This window comes from Clinocottus analis, unplaced genomic scaffold (genome assembly GCF_023055335.1).
Source record: "Clinocottus analis isolate CAN_PGR_092001 unplaced genomic scaffold, fCliAna1.0.p SCAF_20, whole genome shotgun sequence".
Lineage (NCBI taxonomy): Eukaryota > Metazoa > Chordata > Actinopteri > Perciformes > Cottidae > Clinocottus > Clinocottus analis.
This window is the reverse complement of record NW_027175932.1, coordinates 4788298-4813979: the sequence shown is the minus strand read 5'-3', so window position 1 is coordinate 4813979 and position 25682 is coordinate 4788298. Positions and strand designations below refer to the sequence as shown.

General features: G+C 44.7%; 1 protein-coding gene across 1 annotated transcript; it reads left to right on the top strand.

Annotated features, from left to right (window-relative positions):
- The first annotated feature begins 595 nt into the window (after nucleotides 1–595).
- Nucleotides 596–8904, top strand: btg1 (B-cell translocation gene 1, anti-proliferative). Its single transcript, XM_068586402.1, has 2 exons — nucleotides 596–1043; nucleotides 4284–8904. Exons 1-2 carry the CDS (start codon nucleotides 899–901, stop codon nucleotides 4685–4687), a joined length of 549 nt encoding a protein of 182 aa, XP_068442503.1. The 5' UTR covers nucleotides 596–898; the 3' UTR covers nucleotides 4688–8904.
- Nucleotides 8905–25682: the final 16778 nt, after the last annotated feature.

The window sequence follows — 25682 nt, the reverse complement described above, 5'->3', positions numbered from 1 at the left end:
TCTGGAATGATTCAAAACAACAATGGGGCCAATTTTGTTCAAATCTAAACATATATTCCAGCTCAGAGGTGCGTTGTATATACATGCTGTTAGTTTTCCCCCTGGAAACAGTTAGCAGATCAACCAATAGAGCGAAAAACCCAATCAGAGTTTGTTTTTTTGGTCATAGATTCTTAATAGAGAAAACTAAAGTATACTATTTTACCACATATCATATCAGCATTTGGTTACGGACAGAATTGTAATAGAATACAGAAGTAGAGTTACAGTCTGCGGCAGCAGCTAAAGCTTTACGTTTTCTTTGTTGTCGTTGGCTTTTGTTCCGACCCCCCACTTACCTCGCGTAATTCCGACAGCCAGTGAACGCAGCGCAGTTTCATGCTGTGTACCTCTGTTTATTTTCAGAGCGGTGACGCGGACGCTGCACTCCTCCTATATGTGGCTCGTCAGACGGTGGCAGGGCCGGGATTGGTGAGCTGTTGTTGCTGTAGCAGCTTGTGTCGGCACTGTGTGGAGGGAAGGAGGGAGTGTGGAGGGGGGGGGAGCTATAAAAACCAGCTCCAGCTCTCCGAGACGCTCACTCTGGTGGAGGAAAGTGAACGCGGAGGGTTAGTAGACGTGGCACCAAGTGACCCTCCCCCTGTATTTACCAACAACAGGCGTCTTGTGTCTCCCCCCCTCCCACCCACCCACCACCTGCATCACTGTACCGTCCGAGCACAAGGCTTCGCTCCAAGATCACCATCCCCCCTTACCCGTCTACCTCGACTAATAAATGCCAAGAGGAAAAACGAAAGAGCCAACCGCCAAGGATCACCGCTGCGGAGTGGACAGAAACGGTCGGACGAATACGTAAAGGACGAAAACGACGCACGGATCGCCGCCGTTGCCGTTCTCAATGCATACCCTTTGTGCCCGGGGTACGATGAAGCCAGAGATCACCGCCGCCGTCGGATTTCTTTCGAGATTTCTGCGGGTGAAAGGACATGTAAACGATCGACAGGTCCAGACGTTCAACCAAAGCTTACATGACATATTGTCAGGTAAGGAAACTAGAGAATTCAGCTGTTTGCACTGCACAAAAGCACTACTGGGGGAAACACCCCCCGTGGTGTACGTGGCAACTTCACACGTTTAGTTTAGGTTAATGTTGTCTCGTTAAATATTTAAATTTGTCTTTTGATCGGGGTGAGAACGGTTCAGAAGAAGCCTTTCTTTGTTCTCGCAAGTATCGCTGTCAGCGCTGCCAACGCGCATCACAGTTTGCGCACATCGAAGAGGGGGAGAAAAAAAACAGGAGTAAACACGACGGGCGATCTTAATCTAACGGTTGTCGACGATTACATTGCCACAATCGGGTTTTTCTCTCGCACAAAGATACAAAACGAGGCAGTTGGATGTGTTACTTTGTTTTTGGAAGAAGAAAGGGGGGGAGGGGGACTGGGGGAGAATGCAAAGATCCTCAAACAAGGAAGTGCGCCTCGCTCGATAAAGCTCTCAGAGAACTGAGCAAAACAGCTCCCAGTGAGGCTGCTCAATTACGTAATGCATTTGGACGAAATGGGGTGATGATGAAAACGCGTCTTATTCCAAAACTAATCTTCAGCACCGGGACGTAAACAATTTTTTTTCTAAAAAAATCTATTTTATAAACGATAGCCCTCATTGAAAACATCACACTTGGCAACGTGTGCTTCAATGAGTGGATGACCTTGTTGATTAGATTTTTCTTTGTCCTTTACATTTTGATCGTGTGGTTCCTATGTAATGTTTTACCACGTCCCCCCATTAATTTTAACACATTTGGCTATTTACAGTGGAAACTAAACTCACATTTTCTTGATTTTAATTTTGCTATAATTTAGCCATAATGCCCCTTTTTAGGTTTTACCTAATTTGACTACATCGTTTTTTTGTGATTGTGTATGATTTTTGAGTGAGACAGATGTACAGCAAGCTCTAAAGCTGCTGTACATCTGTCTCACTCCATCCACCGAGCAGGTGACCTACATTTCCTCCATACTGAGCTTATATAAAAACATGTCTGTCTTTGCAAATACAGTAGGCTAGTTTAATCCTTTTTGGAGGTAAATATTAATATTTACATGACTGAAAAAATAAAACCGGTTGCCCCAAAAACGACACACCAACATTTAGTGCCAAACACGAACTCATTGTAGTTGGCCTTGAAACTGCCTGTGTAAAACAGGCATATGCATATTCTTTTTTTCTTTTTTGGGGGGGGAGGGATTAAAAGTAAAGCGTTGACGTATTTCCATCCCCCCCAAAAAAGCATCACCAGCACATTTCGACGACGGTGTTTGTAAACAAGACAAAAGTTTGAGTCGTGTGGACTCTGTGTGTGGGGGAGGGGATGTTTTTCTGCTGCGCGCCTATAGGAGCACATTAAAGGCGCAGGCAGCGTAATCAGCGAGGAAATGGAGGGGAAATCCGCCTTATTTTTGGTGCATAAACATTAATGACATCAACGCAATGTGAAATGTACGGTCCACCCGTCACTTGGACACGGTTTTATCGTATTTTGAAGCTGCTGGTGCTGTTAACAAATTACAACAAAACATGCTCAGACACAGCCTCATTGTGTGCGCGAGGCATAAACCAGAGTAAGCATGTGGTAGTATACTGTGACGGGCTCGTTGCTGCTAAACGAGGCCAAAGCCGAAGCTCTTTTGTGCCTAAAAACCGCCACAATCGCTCACTATTGTGTCTGTGTGCTGAAAAAGCTGGTGGTGCCGAGCTCCCCTCGTTTGTGCTGAGCTTAGGGAAGTGGGCAAATTAGGCCCGGTGACCAGATTTGAGATCACGATAGTTGTGTAACAGTTAGCTGCAGAGCTTCCATGTTTCCTTTATTGCAACAATGTTGCAGAGTGAGCCAAACGAAAATCTCCTTTTAGAGCTCTGTTTTGTGTAGCAACCATGTAGCGGTGAGCCAAACGAGAATCGTCGTGTTTTTCTGTTCTCGTGGTCCAAGTTCAGCCAGTTAATAAACAACCCTTTGTTAAACTCTTTAGGTCAAGCGCATGCTCGGTCTGCGTTTCTTTTCCGTTACCCGTTTCCTCCCCCCTTTCCTCCCGTGTGTCCTCGTTTTTAAGAATAGGCTCCGCTGAGCTGATCTTTTTCCAGCTGCTCCAGGGTTTGAAGGGCAGCGGCCTTTGTGGCACAGTCCGAGGCTGAGGGATCATCCAGCCCCTTGTGCTCCTTCACGAGTGCCAGTCCCTTCATTAGCTCATAGTATACAGTCTTCTGTGATAATACATAAGAGGCGTGGGGGGTATTATCCTGTGGACGCATACAGGTGGCTTCCGGGGCCCCCTGAATGCGGGCCTACTTGACGTACTATGTTTTTCTTCGGGCCACAATAAAGTTAGAAACAATGGGAATTCATTGTGCGTCGTGTGTGTGTGTGTGTGGAGGGGAGGTTTCTAAGATAAAACTATCCAACAAAGGAAGTCCCCCCTTGGCAGTCTTGTCCACTAAAATGTCTCGCGCATACCGCATCACTAGTTTCACTGCACTTCAAAAAAACTCCCACACAGTGGAGGAAAAAAGAAAAACAAGGTACTTTCCCTTTAAGAGGCGGAGTCTGCTGTCCCAGATGGTGGACTGGGACTTCAACACTTTTGGTGTTTTTTTGTTCAGCCAGTCATGGGAGAGACCGTCACACTGACGACGGCCAGGGGAGGGATTGTGCAATTCAATGGGCCTCTTTTTTTGTCACGTAGGCCCGGGGTGCCACTGGGCGCCTGTTTATGGCTGCTTATCAGCACTCCAACAGGTGGTGGTGTTTGTCTGCCCTTCATCTCCTGAACACAACTGCGCCCAGTACTTTAGTGTAGATAAGCACATTCTTTATGGGCAATAGGCTAGACACTCAGAAAACACCCAGAAGGACAGACTGTAACATGAGGGATGCATGTATGTATGTAAAACATGTTATGGATTACAGTAATTATAATATTCACAATATATCGAAATGAGTAGCAAGTTACACCTCATGCTTTTTTGCATATTTTATTAATTATTACACATTTGTATTTATGTATTTGGTAGGTAAATGTTACTGTAAATGTGTCAGAGTTGGTTAAAACCCTTTTTTTCTGTTTGTGTTTAACAACACATTATTCTTTCCCATTTGGCCCCTTGGTGCACATGACCTATTTTTTTTAAACCCACTTTACATGTTATTACAAGCAGCCTGGTGTCAATCATCCCAAAGCTTAACTTTCTCTCCCTCCTCTTTTCTCTCCCCTCTGTCTCTGCAGAGCAATACAAGCACCACTGGTTCCCAGACAGACCCTGCAAGGGTTCAGGTTACAGATGCATCCGCATCAACCACAAGATGGACCCACTGGTGGGACAGGCGGGCCAGCGCATCGGCCTGACCATCCAGCAACTCTACCAGCTGCTGCCCAGTGAGCTCACGCTCTGGGTGGACCCCTTCGAGGTGTCATACCGCATCGGCGAGGACGGCTCCATCTGCGTCCTCTACGAGTCGCAGCCCTGCCCCGTAGGAATGCCGGTGATGTCCAGCGCCAGCTCCTCCTCAGGAAACGGTGGGTCGGGGGGCTCCATGGTGGACAGTCACATCAGCTGCAAGGAGGAACTGATGGTGATGGGCAGAACCAGTCCCTCCAAATCCTACAACATGATGACTGTGTCCAGTTAAAGAGGCGCTCGGTCACCCCGGCCTACTTCTGTTCTGGGTCACGTCGTGGCTGGTCCGATCGTTTGGTCCGATCAGTGAGCCTTTTTGAAGCTAAGAATATGAAATGAAATAGTGAAAGAAGAAAAAAAAAGAAAGAGAAAAAAAACAGAGGATGTGGCCTATCGTCCAGGTGATGGAAACCTTATAGGTTTATATTTTTTACCCTCTCCCCCCATTAGCATCTGTTCTGTTGTCATTGGATCAGCTGGGCACTTTTTTTAGGAGAGGCTTTGTGGAAATGGAACTGTTGGGGCAGCTAAACAACCAACCAACCAACCAGGAACCCCCTCGTCGATGGGCTCCGCCTACCTACCCTCTCCACCCCCCCGCCTCCCCTCGACTGTAAACAACATGGTGATCAGCTCCATCTCTGAAGGGGCTGTCATTGACTTTGCACTTTCTTTACTTGTGGTTACTTTGGGTACATGTTCAACACACCAACGCAAAACACCAAAACCTAAATTGTAAGGATTTTTCCTATTTTTTTTAATATCAGGAACAACCCCATGAATTTAAAAATCCTGAGTTTTTTTTTTTATTTTTTTTTAATTAGCTCTTTTCCCTTGTTTTGTTTCCTGGGTGGGGGAGGAAGTTGAGGTTTAGACTGAAGCCTTTCGTAATCCAAGCTCAAGGTAAAGAAACACCCAATGAGAGCATCTCTATTTTCTATAAGACCCCCTTTTTGGACCACAGGGAATTAGTCTTCTTTATCTTGTAGCTGGGGAAACAAGGCATTCGTCTTAACTTTGCCTCCCCCCCTCATCCCCCCACCATCAACACAGAGCCTCAGAAAACCTTCATCTCAGCGTTCTCTCGGCCTCTATGAAAGTGGAATGTGTTGTGACACCTGCTACCTGTGGATACCAGTGTGTCCTGTTGCACTGTTGCCCTCCCATCACCCACGTATGTGTAGCTTTCCGGTGGAAGGCAGGGGATCCGTCTCCTGTCCCCCTCCCCATAGTTATTAACGAATGTTGTTGAAAATCACAATCAAGTTCCTGTGTTGTTAATATTGCCCCCTTGTCCTCCAACCACTTTGTCATCTCCCGCATCGCCAAAACTCAAAGTGTAGCAAAAGGGGGCGGCCTATTTTACCCAAATCTTGGTCTCGTGGCCCTATTAGAATTGACGTTGAATGCACTTTGACGTGAGATTGTGTGGGATGTGTCCTTTTGTAGAGAAAATCGCCTGCATTCCATCCATTCGAATGTCATCTTTTCACGCCGTTTTTATTGCCCCTCCCACTTATTACCGTTTGTTCATACTGTAGCTCCCCCCAACCCCCCTCCTCACCCAGTTGGGGTAGACTTATGTCTATTAAATCGGGAGTGTGCAACTCTGGATTTCAAAACATCTTCTTTTTTTTTTTTTATTACACTGTATTTGTGAACATTTCAGAGCCGTTTTTTTGGAGAGTATTCGAGGTGGTATGTTAAAAACATTCTGTCATCCGTTCATATGGCACTGTTCTCTCTGGCAGGGTGCAGAGCTAAGCTGTTTCTCCCCCTCCCACGTGATTTGTGTTGAGGATAGAAGAGAGAGGGGAACAAAAGTTAGTCTGAAAGGTCTGGACTAAGTGATGACTGTGTGAGACTTCAGCCAAAGGGAGGTCTGGAGCGCCGACTGTTAAAAGATTCATTTGAACTCGACGTATAAACAACACCGGGCCTAGTCGGCCTCCTATTTTCACTTACAGAAACATTCATTTCCATGGTCTTGTAAAACCTTTTGTGCGCATTGGAGGTGATTTGCCTTTACGAAGACCTCATTGTCATGAATTATGAGCCATTCGTGATTTTTAAACTATCAGGCATATGTGAGCCAGCCTGTTTCCTGCGCTGCCCGGACCCTCACGGGAGGTGTCCATATTCCAGCCTGGCAGTGTCAACTCCCCGCCTCCCCCCTCCCATCCCTCTCCTCCACTCCTCCTGGAGTGTGAGTGTGGGGGGGGCAGAGTGCCTCAAGTTCCACATATCACCCCTCAGCTCAGACCTCCTGTTCAGGCGAAAGCAAGCCAGCATGCTGCTAGCTGACCCCCTGTGGACGCAGGTAGACTTAATGTGACACATATCGTCATCCATCACTGTGGGGAGCTGGGTAAGGAAGGCGGGGACGGCGAACTGGTGTGAGAGAAAGAGGTGAGGTGGGGGGGGCCAGGGCCGGACTCTTTTTGTCCAGGGCAGCTAAAATCCCTCCAGCCCCTCCCCTCCCTCCTTCTTAACTTATTCAACATCACCCACCAAGCCCTCGACCCTCCCTCGGCAGTGATGGGTAGAAAACAAAAAAAAAACCAGCACACGCGCTTGGCGTGCTCACGCTGCACTTGGGGGTGGGGGTGGGCGGGGCTAGTGAGATATGAGGAAACATGGATCAAAGATGAAGAATGAGGGTACTAGGCCGTTTTGTTTTCTGTTCTCATCTCACTGGATTGCGCTGCGCTCGATTACTGAGTCTGAGTAGCAACTTTGTTTACATGCATATGAAAGGGTGTGATGGCTGTCTGACGTACCCCCACCGCACTCCTGGTTGTGAGGCCGAGTGGTGAACCGTGGGCTGGAGCAGATGCTGGGGTGGGAGTTGGGTGGGAGCAGGAGGAGGGGGGGTGGTGGCGGCGGCTTCGGGTGCCGCCTGGGTCTTAGCCACTGGCCAAATCTGTCACAGCAGGCCGGTTCACCGCTCCTCAGCAGACCTGTGGGTGTTTAAGCTCCCCCTAAGCCTGAAAGGATCATGGGTAATGGAGCTATAGCCTTTGACGCACTGCAACCTAACCCCGCTCCCCCCTCCCTCCCCTTGCTCTCTGTTGGCGCTCCCTTCAGCAATCTGTGAAAAGCAGCGATTCCATGTTGGCCGGATGGAGAGGAGCTCGCTGGGACGGCATCCCAGGGCTTTGGTTTCCGTAGTGGGACCCCAGTTTTTTTTTAAAATCACACTGCTCCATTTAAAGCTTTTATGTCATGTGACGAGATGTTTTGAGATTGGTCTATGTCATGGACGTGAGGTGATCGTCCCATCTCACTTTTCTCTAGATGTATTTTATGGTCACACTGATAGATTTTCTCATCTTTCCACTCTGCCATCTCCCAATTTTTCTCCTCTTCATCCTCTTTTTTTTAAAGAGGATTTTTTAGTCTGGTGATCTAACCTACTTTTAACAGACCTTGTCTTTTTTTTTTCTTTTCTTTTTTTTTTTAGCTACAAAAAAAAATCAAAAAAATGTCACCAAAATCCCCTTTTGACACCTTCTCAATTGTACTACCACCACTGGAAATGGTTTAAGTCCTCAGTAATATTGATTATTTAAATGGCATCCATTCAGCTTGTGCGCACATAGGTTACATTGTCGTGAGAGTGCTTTGAGTAGTCAGAGGTAAAATAGCACATAAAATGCACTAAATATGTCAAGTTGAAGTTGTGTGACATTTTTTTGAGACGCGAGGAGTCTCTCCTGGAATGTATTGCCAAACTCAGGCCTCGGACATTCAATAAATACCCTTGTGGAGAAGTTGTGCATGTTAAGACATGAAAACCGAAGGGAACAGCAGTTTCGTTGTTGTCATCGTCCAAATTGTCATTGATTAGTTGAATTATTGCCACTTTCACATTTGAGGTGTTTTACATATTGTAGAATGTATTGTAACTGTACGGCATATGGTAGAGTACATGACATTACACATGGGAAGTGCCAATAATTGCTATCCTTAGGTGTTTTTAGATTTATTCCTTTTTGTATTTCATCTTTTAACATGGATAACGCTTTTCGTAAGTGAAGCCATTTGTGATGGGAGTGTTGGCAAGGACCAAAGTTGTTTTGGTAAAAAAAAATAAAAAATATTAGTTTCCATGATCTGTAAGTGTAGACGTATCCTTTGTTTTTTTTCTCGTTTTTTTTTCTTCTTTATTTTCTTTTCAGTTTGTTCCTTTTTTTCTATTTACGTACAAAACCAGAAAATAGACAAAAAAATCTGAGCTTACCCAAGAAGAAAAGCTGTCTATCTTGTGATCTCATGTCAGTACATCTTTATCGTGTTCAGTTTATTTTCCTTGGGTATGTTGTGATGAACTGCTGTAAATTTGTACAGTTCATGTAAATTGATTGTGCGGAAGTTGTACAGATTTCTATATTTTGGAAGAAAAGTTTTTTTTCTCTGTAATAAAAGATTTCCTATCTTGGCATCATATCCCCTGTGAGCTGTCCTTATTATTTACTCGGTACATATAAATAATGACAATATTTATTCAAAAGCACACATTAACTTTTTTTTATTTCAATGGTTGTGTGAGAGCTACACAAGCCTTCTCACTCGTGTTGTGTCCTCACTGGGTCCCAGTTTGGAATGAGGACGGGAACAGAGATTAAGTTGGCAGTTCTCACCAACATTGGTCTCTCATTTCAGACTATGAAATACACTTTGAGCATAAAGAGACTTCAGGGCAGACATTCTATAAGCACATTATCCTCCTAAACAGCTGCTCTGTTGCTAAATTTCATTTATATATATATAAAAAACAGGATGGAGGCTATAATGGTGCTCTTTGTGTCTGCACAAACTGAAACCAGTCTGCCTCACTGATAAGCTGGGTGACTGTCAGTAATGTTGATGTAGCTCCATATTTTCGCAGCAACTGGAACATTTTATAAGCCCTCTGCTGCTTCCCCTTATTAAAAGGACTTTTCGCCGGCCCCCGATCAGCAAATCCAATCGCGTCACGTCCAAACGCGTATGATGTTTTTCGGACAGTTGGACTGTAACTCCGCTCTCGTTCCAAATGGAGCCGCCAGCGCGTCCACCTCTTAAATGATGGGATGCGACAGATGGGACCGTGAGCGAGGATTCTCTCGAAATCTCAGGGAAAAAAAAAGAAAATCTGCCAACTCTGCCATTGCACAGATATGCACCATAACGCTGTGCACAGCCCGAAGCAGCTGACTCTGCAAAACCAAGAGTTTGGATTAAGACTGCAATCTTTCGCAGCCCTCTCAATCCCCCAGGTTGCTTAGCAGCAGACGGAAAAAGAAAAACATTTGGCTCATTTTGACACGCAGACAAAGGATGGAACGAGAAGAGCTGGTTTAGCAGCAGCGGAGGGGAGGAGGGCGCTGGGGTTGTGTTCAAGTCGGGCTTTAACTCTCCAAACACTGGCAAGCACAGGGCCTTAACAGCTGGGGAGTGTGGGTATTGTAGTTTTGAATTATTTAAATCTGTCGGTGTGAAATACAACGAGAGAGTATTCATATTTCGGCTTTTCTTTGGTGCATATTCTCTGCTGCTAAACGTCCCTGTTCAGTCTTCGTGGAAGCAGGTCATAGATTCCCGGGGTGTGCCTGCCAGTGTGGTTTCTTCACAGAAAAATATCATCTCGTGGGGTGAGTGAATAAAGAACCATCCAACAATAACACGAAGCACAAGTGATCCAGATTTAACGGGGTATTTGCAATCCTCCCCGGACACAGTTTTGCCTGACTCATTTTGAGCGAGATGTTTTGAGCCGTTATTCATATCAGAAAAAAAAAAAATGAAACGTTGATTGGATGAGCTCATGTAGAAACGTACTATCATTTTGACATGATTAATATTTGATAGCTGTTAGAACACGCAGGAGGATTTCTTCCCATTAATATTTCTATGAAGGGTCAATTTATACTTCCGTTGACTTACATTTCCTTAAGGCAACTTCACTACAAGTCTTATGAAACTTAAGAGATATAAGACATCAGCATGAATCTATTTTTACGATACTAATGAAATCGCTACTAATTTTATTCAAATTCTATTGCAGCACATGTCCTCAAATTGCATTGGAGTTTCAGCTTGGTACTGATGAAACAGCAATGTAACATGTTCTGCCTTCCTCTCCCACTCACATAGCAACAGAGGTCACCCTGTAGAGATGGTTCGATTAGCTAGAAAGTTCTGGAAGGAGAGATAAGGAGAATATTGTGAAATCATTTCTAATCTGATGAGACAGTAATGACATGGAATGACTAAATCAGGCCACTTGTGTAAAGTTATTGACCTTTACATATCCTGAATTTCCACCTAATCATGTAATATTCACATGTTTTGACCAAAGCGCATGTCAGCTTACTTCGTACTGTACATTAATGTACGCTGAGTCTGAACAGTGTGTACAAGCAATATGTTGCTTTGTGAGAACAAAGGCCTGGTGAGTGACAGTGGGAGCTTGGTGTGTTTGCTAACAGGGGGAAGCAGACATCTGGGACCCGCTTCATTGCCAGCAAGATGACAGGGTAGCCCTCCTGCAGAGTGTGTGTGTGTGTGTGTTGATGCTCCTCTGCTTAGACAAAAGCTATGCTGCAGCTGCATTAGTCACATAGCCACTTTTGCGAATGTGCCTCACCTCTGAAAGTCAGGTGCAGGGATGAAGGGTGTTTCCAGGCATTCATCTTCACACAGAAGACTTGTTTGATTTAGAAACAGAAATCTCACCCTGCAAGTATCTGGTAGAAACTCTTATGAAATGTGTGTCCATGGCCAAATGTGTTTTGATCTTATCAACTGAAACCCACAGCTGTGCAATGTGTTTTTCCACTGGGTTTCCTCTTTGTTAGTGTCCTTGATGTGTGTGTGTGTGTGTGTGTGTGTGTGTGTGTGTGTGTGTGTGTGTGTGTGTGTGTGTGTGTGTGTGTGTGTCATTCAGAAAGCCACGGCCAAGTTGATTCCTCTTTGAAACAGATCCCTGTCCTGCCTGTGTGGGTCTCCAGAGTATTAGAGGCTATTCCCACTATCTCTCTCCCTCCCCTCGGGGCACTATTCATCCACCAGCCTTGACATCTGCTTTGCCCCGAGCTGCACACACCCTTCCTGCCAGCGTCCATGCGGGGACAATGGACGAAACAGAAGACAGTGGGGACAAAGACGGCCGGCTTGGGCCAGCCATGTCATTAATGCTGGCTGGAATGGTCGAAGGTGGGGGATGTTTTGTTTAGTGCAAATAGATATACCATAGATACCATTTTGAGACAGACGCAAGAGGGGTACATGGAGCGCCATAGTTTGAAGCATAGGGCCACGCGCCAACCTTCAGTAGTTGGGAGTGAGAGTGTGTAGATCTATTTGACTCTATCATAATCTTTTGTTTAGTATAAAATGCATACACTGTGAAAATACAGTGATTATGTATTCTTCCTCACGTATGTCCAGTTGCTTTATAACACTTGAGTTTTGCTCCACATGCTTTTTCTGAGCTAACCAGTCTGGCCTTGCTTTGTCTGGTATGTGGAGTGAAGATATCTTTTTTTACGGTGACTAAAAGAAAGTGGTAAAGTCAGAGCATGTGACTTGGTTTGTGTCTCTTCGCAGTCTATCTTCAGCAACTTCCCCACACCCTCTCCCCTCGCTTTACACTAAAATAGATCCTCTCATCAGTCACTCTCTTTATCTCCCTCTCAGGTTATGTTGTCTTTTTTCCCCCAGATTCTTCTCATATCATTTCCTCGGCCCCTGCGTCCCTCCCTCCCTCCATACCCTCTATGCCACCTCGTCCTCCATCTATCTTTATCCCTCCTTCTTCAAGCTGCTGGTGTCATCTAGCAGCTCCCACAGCAGAGGAATTCATTCCAGAGTCTGGCAAAGGGCCTTATTGGGGTAAAGTGAGGGCTCTCAGAGGGACTCATGTGGTGGAGTGTGTCTCTGTATATTGCACCCTGGTGTTTGCATGCCTTATGTGTTAGTGTGTCTATGAGAAAGAAAGAAAGAAAGTAAAGTAGTCTTAAAGTACGAGATCTGTTCTGTTTCCACGGTGTTAAGTGACTCTTGGAGCCCTGCTGAGGCTTGGAAGAGCTTTTGGTTGAATCTCTAGTTTAAAAAGATGAACATATGCTTTAGAAAATAGCTGCTATCTCTTCAAACGTAGGAAGAGAAGTCAGATGTCTCCCAATGAACTTTTCACTAAGAAAGAAGCTACAAATGCTTTGCACAAAGTGGATAAAACGTTCAGCCATGTACGTCAGATTGTTTTCAGATTCCGGGTCAAGTTTGGAGGAATTCAGTGAGCATAGCAAGCAGTTTGGAGCCAAATTGCAGCAACAAGACATTTATATGTTGACACATCTCTGATTATCACATCCCGTTGGCTTCCTTCTTCTTGGTGAACATGATTTCTCAATAACAAGAAGCAGAAAAAATGAAAACTAACAGCCAAAACTTAAGTCTGTAGTATCGTTTAAGCGGTGTAAAACAGTTTTTTGGGAGGCGCAACATTGTCCTATCTTAAAAAGCAAACATTTGCCTTTTCACACATCCATCACACACCGAACAACAGTCCCATTTATAGTTGTGGGTTTTTTTTTTACCTCAAGATGAATATGTTCAGTATTCACACTCCTTAAACTCCTCTACTTTGGTCTCTACTAACTCTTCAGGGAAATATCTGACCCATTAGCAGGTCAATAATGAAGAAATGTGGCTAAAGAGAAAAGAGACGTCACTACGATCGACCGCTTTCACATTAAACGCTTCTTTCTCGATGAACACTGATAATGCCATTGAAAAAAAAGAGGAATTTAACCAGCGGCTTCCCCCACTTAGCATCTCTTTAAGAGAAACAAATTGAAACTGTGTTTATGCTTCTCCTGTCTGTCCCACACTATGTTTCTAACCAGGAGCAGTAATATCAACAAGCGCTGCGTCCTAATGATAAGCTAACGGGCCAACCACCGCCGATGTCTTCATGCATTTGTGCTCTCCCTCACATATGGTTATCTGAAAGTCGGCGGTCAGACATGGAGGCAACATATTCCTGTGGTCGGCCTCTCCCAACCAGTAGGCAACACTCTCAACCACGCAGAGGGAGAGAGAAAGAGAGAGAAAACCAGCCGGCTAAATATAGTCGAGCATTGGGGCTCAGCAAGAGGCCCTCTGCATGAGGTCTGGCCACACACACACACAGAGGAGCATGAACAGATTTACTTAGTTTGAACCCTGCGTATATAAAGGACAGAGGAGCTTTTGACATCAAACTGCTTTTGCATTCCTTTTTTGAAGACCGTAATACTGATGTGAGCCACTAGAATTCGTTAGAAATCAGTTCTCAGCTCAGCAGCGGAAGAAAACAAAGCGCGACACAGTTTTGCATCTCTCCACCGAAAATGCACGTGTTCATTTAAAGCCCCAGCTGCTGGTAAACACGACGCAGCCTGCTCACCACCAACCACATGATCAGCCTACTGTGCCTTACTCATTCCACTGTACGGGTTGGTGGAGACGCTGGCGTCGTTTCTGGTGGTTTGGTCTTGTTTTCTGAGAAACTGACAGGAAGATATCAAGAGAACGCCTCAGCTGTTTCCTGTTTATGTGTATGGTAAGATTCACTTATGAGAGAGATGGAGAGATACAGTGAGAATCTGCAGCATGAGATCTGGTGTTAGAGAGAATTAGAGATTAGATGCAAGAATACATTTGGTGATGGAGAAACCAGAGGGGAAATGTGAAGCACAGGAGGGATGAACAATATAAGAGAGAAGTGTTATTTAAAAGAAAAAGTGAGTTTGATTGAGAACTGAGGGGAAGTGCACTGAGCGTGCAAGAGAGAAAACAGCTGACAGGAAGATGTGTGGCTCTTCGTCTCCACCACGATGAGCACAGCTGTGTGACAACACACACACAGACAACCACACACACACACACCCACACCCACAGTCAAGCGTAACAGTCAGCAGCATCCACGTGTTAGCACAAACACATAGGCGTACAGATCACACTGTTCCTGAGCGAAAAAGGGAACAAGATTTAATCACGAATTTACAAAAGCATCAACACAAATTGGAGTAGACACACACACATACTGGCCTCGCAGCTCCACCACAACATGGGGGGGAAAAAAATTTGAGCTTATGAAGAGACCCACAGTTCACAGCTCACACAGGAACCTATTGTTCTACAGATTACATACTGATAACAGCTTATCAATTATTAAAGTCTGATTACGAGAAGCTACGTATTTACTCGCATAAAGGCTTAAAAATAGAAACAGTTTCCAGAAAGTGATGACTGCAACAGGACTTTTATGTGTTTACTCCAAACAGTGCAGAGTTTAGCTGGTTCACACACACAGAGTCAGTTTGTGTCTCCGGGCGATACTCTGACTCCTGTGGCAGTGAGATATGGATGATAAAGCAGCGGCAAAACAGTTAACGTGCAAAAAAACAGCCATGACCTACATAAGAACGGTCGCTTAATGAGTAACTGTAGCAGACTAATTTCCCTACGGGACTAATATGTTACTCATTACACATATAACACTTCAGCATGAAAGATACACATGGAATTGGATAAATAATCACACTTATGCATGGTAACCCTAGTTCTATGAGCACAGGCGGAGCCCTGCTGTAGATCCTTAATCACTGTTTACAGTGTGCAGAGACGGGACGTTAGCATGCACTTTTTTTAAAGCTAATCAGGATGTTCCTCATCCCCCTTTTGCCTGGGGGGATTTATCAAGTTTGATTAGGTCTCCACCGATGGCTGCTGATGCTTGCAGAATACCTGTCTCCTTTTTTAAGCTAGCCTCGGTTTCACTAGCCCACAAATATTCAACTGGTTTACCTCATAAACGTATAGATAGAAAAGATAAGAAAAATCCTCAATCACAATCAACATACATCCCACCATCTGACACGATCCGTCATGGTTGTGATGTATCGTGCAAGTAACCATGTATGGTAATTTCCCTCAAAGTGTTTTCATGAGTGTCCGATAAAGGGCTGCGTCAGCAAGCCTGCGTGAATTCAACCCTGTCCACTTTTTGCTGCCTCACCAGTTCATAAAAAGTGGACGTAGCTACCGTGATGTCACCCATTGATTTGTTCCGAAGCCTCGCGTTCGCCATTTCGACCCTCGTCATCGAGCTTTATTGCCTTCACAAGTTATCCGTACCGTGCTTTATGGTCTAATTCACTCTCAACGGAACCATAATTTACTAAATGTTTACTGAAGGAATGAATCAAAACAGAAGTTGAGTCATTTTCTCATAGACTTCTACACAGTTGGACAACCAGAGGAATCCTGCATATTTTTGATTGGCCACCGCAATGTTTGGCTGGATGAAGTTCACGGAAATGAATGAGGCTGCGTTTTTTTCATACAGGGCTACAGTCGGTCTGGATGCGGCCTCAGCCACAGGAGCACTGTCAAAGCTGTAGATATTATATGAAGATAATCAGTCTTTTATCCTTAAAATGATCAAATGCTCAATTATTACGCGCCAGTAGTAGATACCCATGCAGCTTAGCTTAGTATGGGGTGATACCCCAGTGAGGTGTTTCAGCTTTTTTTTAAGTAATAGGAAAAGTTGGGTTGGACTCACTTTAGGACAGCCAGCGTGTGTGAAATAGCCAATGTGGAGAATATAACTCTGGCTTATCTGCAGTTATATATGGGACAGCAAGATGAAGGATGCAGATAGAAGGAGGTGTAAGTCACGTTGCTGTATAGAGTCCATTATCGTCTCCTCCTGCTACTTTAGATCGTCAGCAGTGACCGTAAACCATTTGAGGGGCTGCCAGTTGAGCTTTATAGTGCTTTTTCAGAGGCACCTGGAGACAGACGTAGGTAGCTGGAGGACACTGTCTGCAAATCAGAGCCGGGTGGAAGTGTGGGAATAAAAGATGATGGAGAGAGACAGTAGAGAAGCCTCAGGGAGGGGACTTTTTGTCAGTAATCATTTTAACTGGAAGAAATATTGGAGACACCCACTTGTTTTACTGATGTGCACTGATGAGTTGAATCCATTATCCTTTATTGATTTCACATATTAACGTGACATCACGGAGGTGGGATAGGCAGACAAAGGGAAGAAGAAAAGGACTCATAAGATGAGAGACAGTTTCTTCCAACCTTCAACACCCAGAAGAGACTTATCACAGCCGCAGATGCAAAGGGAAGGTGGGTGATAGACAGAGACACAAAGATAAAACACACACACACACACACACACACACACACACACATACACATCCCCACATCGCAGCTGTTGGGGTGTGGTGGAGGGAGATATGTGCGACAACCCCTCGGCCTGCACCCGGCCCGGTTCTTGTAGGATTTAGCAAAGGCTGGAATGGGTTGGACCCATGCCACGCATTCCAGCGTCGCCGTGCGCTCTCTGATGACCTACTTGTGTCAGTGTGTGAGTGGGCGGGGGGAACAAGAAGTACACCCACACACTAGTGCACGGCGGTGGAGGCCGCCGTCTTGCTGTTCCTTGCACAGACTGTAAATACAGACTCGAGACGAGCACATGGGGACGATACACGCGGGCGCAGGCATGCTAGCATCACGCGCACTCACATGCGGCTGGACTGTGAAAACACACCGCTTCTGTGGTGCTTGGATTGTACGAGCAGCTATTGATGGAGCACATACACAGATGGATGAAGGGAAAGTACATGCTGATTTACACGCTCTCGTAATGTAAGCAAACCAGTGCGCTCCACTCACGGTGAACATATTAGCATATTAGTGAGTGTGTGGCTAGTGTGATTCAACTCTTAATACACTCATAAGGGAAACATCTGCTCCCCTTCACATTCACGTCCTCTCTTCTACATTTTTTTTCCACCCCCTTCCCTCCACGTCTCTCCTGCACTCTCCTCCGCACCATCTCCCTCTGAAGTTGTGCTCTGCTCCCCTTTCTCTCATCTTTTTTTTTTTCCTTTCTTCCCCGTCCTCTCGCTCGCTCAATGTGCCCCCAGCTTTCAGCTCCTCCAGGACTCCACAGCCACAGCCCGGGTTGTTTTTGAAATGGCGAGTGCATCAGTGCCCGTAAACAACTTGGGCCCCCGTTTCTTTGGAAAAAAAAGCCACTCCACTCCCTGCAAAGAAGTGCTGACCTCAACAAACGGCATCAGTTCCTCCCCTCGTTTTCTTGTTCCTCTCGGTCCTTCCTCGCGTAGTTCTATTCTTTTGGTACTGAAACAGCTGTGGTTCACATCCTTCTGCTATATCTCACTTTGCCAAAACACAGAAATCCATGGAGCACCCAAGTGACCCTGTTAAGGACACGCCAGATTTTGGGTTTTTCTTAGAAATGTTAAATGCAGGCCACTGTGACCAGTTGAAAGGGCTGACAGACGACACGCTGCTAGAGACACAACAAAGGAAGTTATGATCTCAGTCGATGTGGGTTCAAAGAAATCATTGTATTATCTTTGACATGGTTTAACTCCTCATTTCGAACATGAAATACATGATTTAAAAAAAAGGACAGTTATTAAATTATCCAATAAGGATAATTGAGTGCCTTGGCTTACTCTACAGTTTGAGGCAGCATACGAAAGCTCCTCTGTACAGTTGATACTTTATTCCTGTTTGTCTCCATCCCCCTCTCTTCCTTCTTCCTTTAGAAGGATCAAAATTGAAGCGTTACGCTGTGTCGATCCGCCATGTAAACTGCAGTTGCATGCTGGGACATGAAAGCAGTCTTTGACTGTGACTGCATTATGCTTGGCCTACTTTTTGATGCCATTAAATTATTGGGTGGGTGGGAGGAGAGGCTGCACAGTATTTTAAGTATCAGCAAACTAGATGTCGGATGGTGTATACGCGTGTGTGTCGCCCATGTGTGTCTTAGTCTGAGCAAATGGAGGCATGGATCTGTTGTGTGTATGTGCGTATAACATGACCTGCGTGTGTGTATATGTGTGTGTCTGCGCAATAGCGTAATATGTATTTATAAGTTCATATCATGCGCTAACTTTCTTATTTTTAGCACTATGGGACAAACAAACTCAAGTAAAGTACAAAAAAGACTCGAGGCACGCTACTCGGAGCAGTAAAACCTGCGGCGACATGTCAGGATAGAGTGAGAGACGAGGACTGTGGACTCTGTAGCTCTGTTGTTTGATTTTGCTTTTTGTGGCAATAGCCATTCAGTGTATTTACATGCTGTGAGCGCTCCTTTATTTGCACATTTCCACTGGTGCTGCCAACATTCATGACATATGCAAAGTGTATGCACACACTGGATATGTTGCATGTGACAATGAAAAGCTATTAGCTAACCGCTGGATTATTCTATTGAATCTAAAAACACCCAAAGCACCTTTTGATTAAATATTTACTCAATTTGCTTTTTTTTACAACATCAATTGTTGCTTTTACATTCAGTGTTTCTTACACTCGAACACAAGATTTCTAAGATTTTCAGAGCATTCATTGCAAGTCACTGCCACAAGTTGTTCTTATTGGATAATTTGATAACTTTTTAAAAAAAAATGTAATGTAATAATATTACATTGTATTTCATGTGAGAAATAAGGAGTAGAACAGGGGATCTAATCATTAAAATCCAGTAACAACACATTGTTGTTACTGGATTTCAATCTTCTTTGTACTTTACAGTCATGTTGACTATTAGTTAATCACGTAAAATGCATTGTGTTTATTCTTGAGGTCGAGCAAAAGCTTTCCTTCCTCAGCACTACTGGACGTCGACAACTCCACAGGGAACCGTTAAATGCAGGGATATGAAATGTTATCGCGCTCTTCATGTGACACCTCATACATCATAAATATTATAAATAATTGTTGTTGTGGAGTATTTGAATAAGTAAACACATTACATCATAACCTACAGGAACATTTTGGATCACAACAGTTTGCAAAATCTAATTATTTGTCCGTTTTGTCTTGAGGGAAAGTGAGTAACAGTAAAAACAGAAAGGGCACGATGAGCCCGTGAACTGGTGGAAGTTTCCCCCCCTTTTATCATTAACTTGACTAAGTGAAGAAGCAGAGACTTCGGACACAGCGTGACTTGTGCCTGTCCGTCAGAGAGGCAACGTGACAAAGAGCACGGTTGTCTGCAAGTATCTGAAGAAGCTTTCGCGTATTTCACAATCAGTAAGTAAGCGAGAGCCTGTGTGCACGTGCTGAGCATCACGTACGATGTGTTTGTGTGCACATCTCTTTCTCCTGGGAACCACAGACTACAGCCACCCGAGCCTCCTCATTGGAGCAAAGCTGCTCAACTAAATGTTGGCCGAGTCATCCGCACTGAGGGTGTTTTTACAAGATTGTTCGCAGAATTCAATATGGAAGCCAAACAAAGGAGGGCGCACATGGTCCCTGCCAACAACAAAACCTGTTCAAAGAGAAACACTAAACCTTCCTCTCCCGCATCACCGCACCTCACCAACATCCAAAACAGTGTTTATCTACCCTCCGCGTGCCACAGCTTTGTTTATGAGGCGTCTATAGGTGTCTGAGCATTGTTAGACAGCAGTCTACAGCAAATAATACCATACACATTGCCGTTTTTTTAAATCAGCGTAGTGTACAACCAGTTTGGTATTTTTAATACTTTTGATATTTAGTTTTCTATCCATCTGCTCGCTGATTATTCAACTATTTATTTAAGCACAAATTAAGGAGATTAAGGCCCCAAACAGCATGTGTGTCATTGCGTTTCTGATTTATGCCTCCAGAGCCAGCAGATGCTCACATTATGAGCGACTGTGTGTGTGTGTGTGTGTGTGTGTATTGCAGACTAGCAGGCAACTGTGCATGTTTGTGCGTCACATGCGGACAATGCCACCAGTTGCTGCGGGTGGAAGCTCCCTGGTCGCCTGCCAGCGTGCGGGGAGGGACTGACCACGGCACAATGGAGGGTGTGAGCTGACTGAGCGGGGTGGGTGGGAGACGGGGGGGGGGGGACGGGAGGAGGAGGAGGTAGCGAAGCTAAGGGGGTTGTAAGCAGAGATAAAGCAAGACAGATGGGGCGGACAATGAGGCATAGACAGCCACCCTGTATGTCAACAACACCCCCAAGCCTCCTTCTAACTTTAGCTTTTCCTTTATATCTCCCCATGTGCCAAAGTCTCTCAACATTCTCGCTTTTGTCTGTTTTTGATCCATTTCCTAGCTGAAGGTTGATTAGCATTGCTTGATATTTACCAATTAGTTCAACTTCTTTTTCCTCGTAAACTCTTTTCCCAAACAAATGAAAACGTTTTTCCTCTTTTTGTTTGTTCCCCGACCCTCCTTTTCCTCTCTCCTTCCCCATTGTTCAAGTGATCAGATAAGAAGGAAACCTCGATACAGCTGCAGAGTGGAGGGGTCGGAGGGGAGACAAGGAGCGAGAGTGAGAGAGTATAGATGGTATGGAGAGGCAGGGCTGTCACCTGTTGTGCCGAAACCCCCTTGTTAGGAAAGCTGATCTCATCTCCCGTTCCTTGGGTTTCCACAAACAACCTCAGCTGTCAGAGAGTCATGGAGCGCTCTGTCTCCTTCCATCCGTCTCTCATCCGTCTCTCACGGCCCTCGATCACAAAGAAAGGTGGCCTTTCATCAGTTTGTTCTCCGCTTAGGCCTCAGTGGCTTTTGAACACTTCTTTGGAGAATGTTTTTGTTCAGACATCTGCACGAATATGGATAGGATTTGCCAAAAAAATGAATTTCACGGCCATTTCCTATTAAAACCCAGCTGAATAATTTTACTTGTGGATCCCAGTAACATAATAAAAACTTGCCAGATGTCTTTTCCCTCTCTGAGATGAGCTTTAACATGTTTTGTTTTTTTCTCTGTGTTCGGTAAAATACCCCATCAAAAGGAAAATATGGCCCAAGCTGTTATTAATGGAACAAAAGAGGAAGTCAGGTGACGTAGAATGGACAAAGTCCAAGAGGGAAGAAAGGCGACGTGGTTGGATCAGGATTTTAACCCAGGAGACCCGTGTGAAAGCAAAAGTCAACATATCTAGTTATTTTAAGTTATGGAGTTTTTTATTACAAATTAGTACGCAACCACGTCACATATTGCAATGACCAGACTCTTTTTATAATCATAAAGTAGGTCCAATTCCAATGTGAAATAGAACGGCCATGTGAGACTCTTTCATGACGTTACATTGACCTTGTCTGTTGAGAGAAAGTGTTGGCAGGTTAGTAGATTACATTCTGCTTCACAGAGAAATGTTTGTGAGGGTTGTTTTTTTTTTTCGAGGATCGCTGATGACTCAATTACAATAAGTGGCGTTTAAAACATTGAACATACTTTAATAATGATCCAAGAGGACAAATATTTTCGAAAACACACCCAACAACAATTTAGAGACGCACACAAACACGTGGCGTCTACCCTGGGAAGGTTTTGTGGCACATTCATGAACAGTACATCTCCAACAGGTTGCTGCCCTGCATTTTTGTATCCTGCCACAACTGTGAAAAAGTCACACACACACACACACAAAACAGAATAATGTCCCACAGGAAATGAAGGGGCTGGTTTTCACTTTGGGATTGGAGATCTTCTTCAACATAAGAACAATATTGAGGGGCCAGATATTTGTTTTCGTACTATTCTCAGTAACAACATTGCTGCTAATCACAGAGCTGTCGAAACAGTAGAAAATAAGTAACTTTTACATACAAAAAAGCAAACAAACTACACAGCCATTAATGGGAGAGGCTGTACGGTGCGGGTGAAAGCTCCGTAAAAAGCCCGAAAGCGGACCCTGAGTGAATACGTACATTTCACGTCATCACTTCTTCCTATTTGTTTCTCACCATGACAACAGATTTCACATCTCACCCCATGTCGTAGTGAATCGTTCTGCTTTAGGCGTGACTCATGTCCAGTCATACCCTGGTGACACCCAAGAGCAGACCTGGCCTGATGGTGTGCGTGTGTATACACTATGTAATATATATGTATGCACATATACATATATATTACAAATGTGTTTGCAGAGATGACTAAACCCTGATAAACCCACAAACACCTGTTCACTACATATTAATGACTGTGTTGGTGTATTTTGGGGTGTGTAGCTTGCGTGATGCAACATCCATACCGTCTTTTGTAATTGCATGTTTATGATGATGGTGGGGTTTTCCAGCACGCCCTAAGATGACCTTCTGACAGCAGCACAGTGCTGGTGTTTGTGGCAGTGTGTAATTGTGTGTGTACTTGTCTGAGTGTGTTTGTTTGCGTGTGTGTGTGTGTGTGTGTGTGTGCACAAGTGCTACTGTGTGAGACTTTTCATGTATTCTCACAATGTACTGACACTGAAATAGAGCCAAAGGTCTAACAAAAGTTGATAGTGTATGAAAATACAGTATTTATACAGATATTTATATCAATTTTACTCAACCAACTCTAACCAGCTGCCCCGGTGTGTCACTGTGTCATGACTACAAACAGACTGTGTCGCTCCAAAACACCAATAAGCTTGAGTTTGACATTTTTATGTTTCTATTATAACATTACACCCCCCAAAAATTGTTAGATATCAAAATAAGTCACACACAATGGTAAAGAACAAGACAGTTTTGTCAAAATGGGATCATGTTCTTCCCTTTTTTACTAATACGGTAAGAGTTGCACTGCGTTACAGCGTATAGTTTAAGAGTCACAGAAAAAAACCTAATACATCTAATCTCATTTCTCCATTTTTTTCGTTTGTTTTAGATCCTCCTTTTCTTTTGCTTCGGGATGTTGAGAATATTAAAAAACATTTATTGCATCTGTGCGAGAGGAAAAAAGGCCATTATTTCTGTAATAAAGATCAATGTTATTCCAGTACTGGAGTCAATACTTTGCAGCTCAGTGAGATGAGACGTGAGATAAGGCCTCGCGGAAAAGTTGTGGAACCGGTTTGGAGCATTTAAAAAAAAAATCTTTTGTTTTAATTCCTTTTTTTTTCAGCTTAAAGTGCAGTAGGAGCGCTACAAATCAGTTATGACAGTGAAGCGGGGCACTCCCTGGAATGAAAAAAGGAAAATAACCAGAGGAGAAAAAAAGAGAGAGTCTGTGTGTATGTACATCTGTATAGCAAGAGAGAGAGAGAGAGAGAGAGAGAAAGAGAGAGAGACTTCCTGGAAATAAAGGGAAGTTGATGTGAGTCACCCAGAGGGGACTATAGATTGGATCTATGTGAGACACACTCACGCAAATTCCTCCCCATTCTTCCTCAGTAATCAGTGCACTTCCCACTCCATAATCAACACTTAATGATAGCTTCGAAGTGGCAGATATTTTGCGACTGATCCAATAATTCCTCAGCTTCTCCACCCTCTCCCTGCTAGCTGTGTGTATTTATGAAGCCATTACTTGCAATCACACAGATCACCTATAATCACTGGCCATTCCGCAATTTTCCTCCGCCACTGCACTTTTCTTTCTCTCAGACAAATCTGACAGTGATTATCTGTCTTTACAGCCCAATTTCTAAAATATGCATCAGGATGCTGCAGCAGAAAGGCTGGCGATGGTGGAAGAAGGCCCAATCAGCCATCGAGGTCACGCGGACGCGCGATTGTTGTTTATCGAACAAAGGAGAGGAGAGAGGGAAGGTCGATGTTTCTCTCTCTTGTTCGCTCGCTTTCCGAGAAAAAAAAAAGAAGAAAGTCTGCCAGGTAACGGCGGTGCAATCAGAAGGCCGGGCTTTAGGTGTCAGATAAAAAGATCAAGAAGTCAGGGGATCAATAAGGAGGTAGACACAGAATAACACACAATGCATCGGGAGCTCTGGGTAAACGTGGACATGTCAGACCTCCCGACAGATGCACCGCTCCTTAAAATGGTGTCAATGCAGATGTGACCGAACAGGTGGGCCTCGCCTGCTAAAAGAGGATTAAGAAGCAAGATTTGTGTGTGTGTGTGTGTGTGTGTGTGTGTGTGTGTGTGTGTGTGTGTGTGTGTGTGTGTGTCTCAGTGGTAATGCGACCTTGTCCTGAGCTCTAGTCATGGCCGGAAAACAGATCCGCTCACAGGAATTGAAGGAAATACACAATGCACTCCCCACAGACCCACACAGATACGGTGTGTGGGGATTACACACACGGCGCATCTCCCTACAATGACACTGGTGGAACACAAGCCACTCACAATGCTCTGTATGCCTGGGACAAATCGAATCATCTTGCCTGTCAGTCAGAAAACTGAACACACGCCCACACAAATGGACATCGATGTGAGAACTGCAGTTCTGGTCGTCCAAAGTACGACGCCGCAGCGCCCGTCACTCAGGGGCGGCGCACAGCAGGAGGGCTTTCACTGGAAAGTGCTGCACAAATCGCGACAAAGAAACAGCCCCCATATCCGTCCACTCCTGTGTTCCTGTGCGCGAGCGGCTCCCCAGACGCGCTGAAGGGTCATTATTAGTGCATGAATGGAGATGACGCCACCTGCAGCCGCTGCGGGCTGAAATACCCTCCCGGTCACCTCTGCGAGGGATGGTTGCATCACTCGGGCGAGCGGGAACATTACTGGCTATATTTACCGTCACTAATGGACCCCGGTATTGGATGTTCTGTTCTGTTCTGTGGGGAACTGGCCAATTTGTGACGGCGGTGTTGGGAGGCGGACGTTTGAAATGGTTATTTTTCATGCAATGTCAGAGACAAAATGGTGTATTATTGCATGTGTTGCTGAGTTTAGCTATCGTGAAGAGTTGGTCGATTGTTAATTAGGAGGGTGCTTATAATATACTTGGCTTTTTTAAATATATTTTCACTAGTTTTGTCTGAAGCGTTATTAATCCTCCCGTATGGCCCTGTAATCGGACCCCTGCTGACATCAAGAACACCTGTTTTTTTTTTCCGCACTGGATCGCTACGCTGCCATTGTCGTGGTCGTTGGAGGTATGAGGATGGCTACACAGAGCCGACACGCTGGACATTTACGCCACATGGACCGTATAGAGGACTCTCATGTAGGCTGCTATCCCTCTGGCACCATCATCAGGTCAAAACTGTGTTTGTCCAATACCTGACGAAACAAATAACCCCCAGCCTCCAGTAGGCAAATGCTAAACTAAGAGGGTGACTAAACATTACACATGCTAGGTGTTAGCATTTAGCTCAAAGCACCCCTGATCCTAAGCACTGCCTCACAAACCACCAGCTGCTGATATCATTTGTGACAATTGAGATGTGTGTAGTATGTTCAAGTACAGTTGGTTGTGGTCACAGATATACTTTGCGGCTTTTTTGGC

What these genes read in the sequence shown, in the direction of transcription:
- btg1 (XM_068586402.1), top strand. Translation starts at nt 899, where the DNA reads ATGCATACCCTTTGTGCCCGGGGTACGATGAAGCCAGAGATCACCGCC. An exon ending in CTTACATGACATATTGTCAG is followed by an intron (nt 1,044 to 4,283) that starts GTAAGGAAACTA and finishes CTGTCTCTGCAG; the next exon opens with AGCAATACAAGCACCACTGG.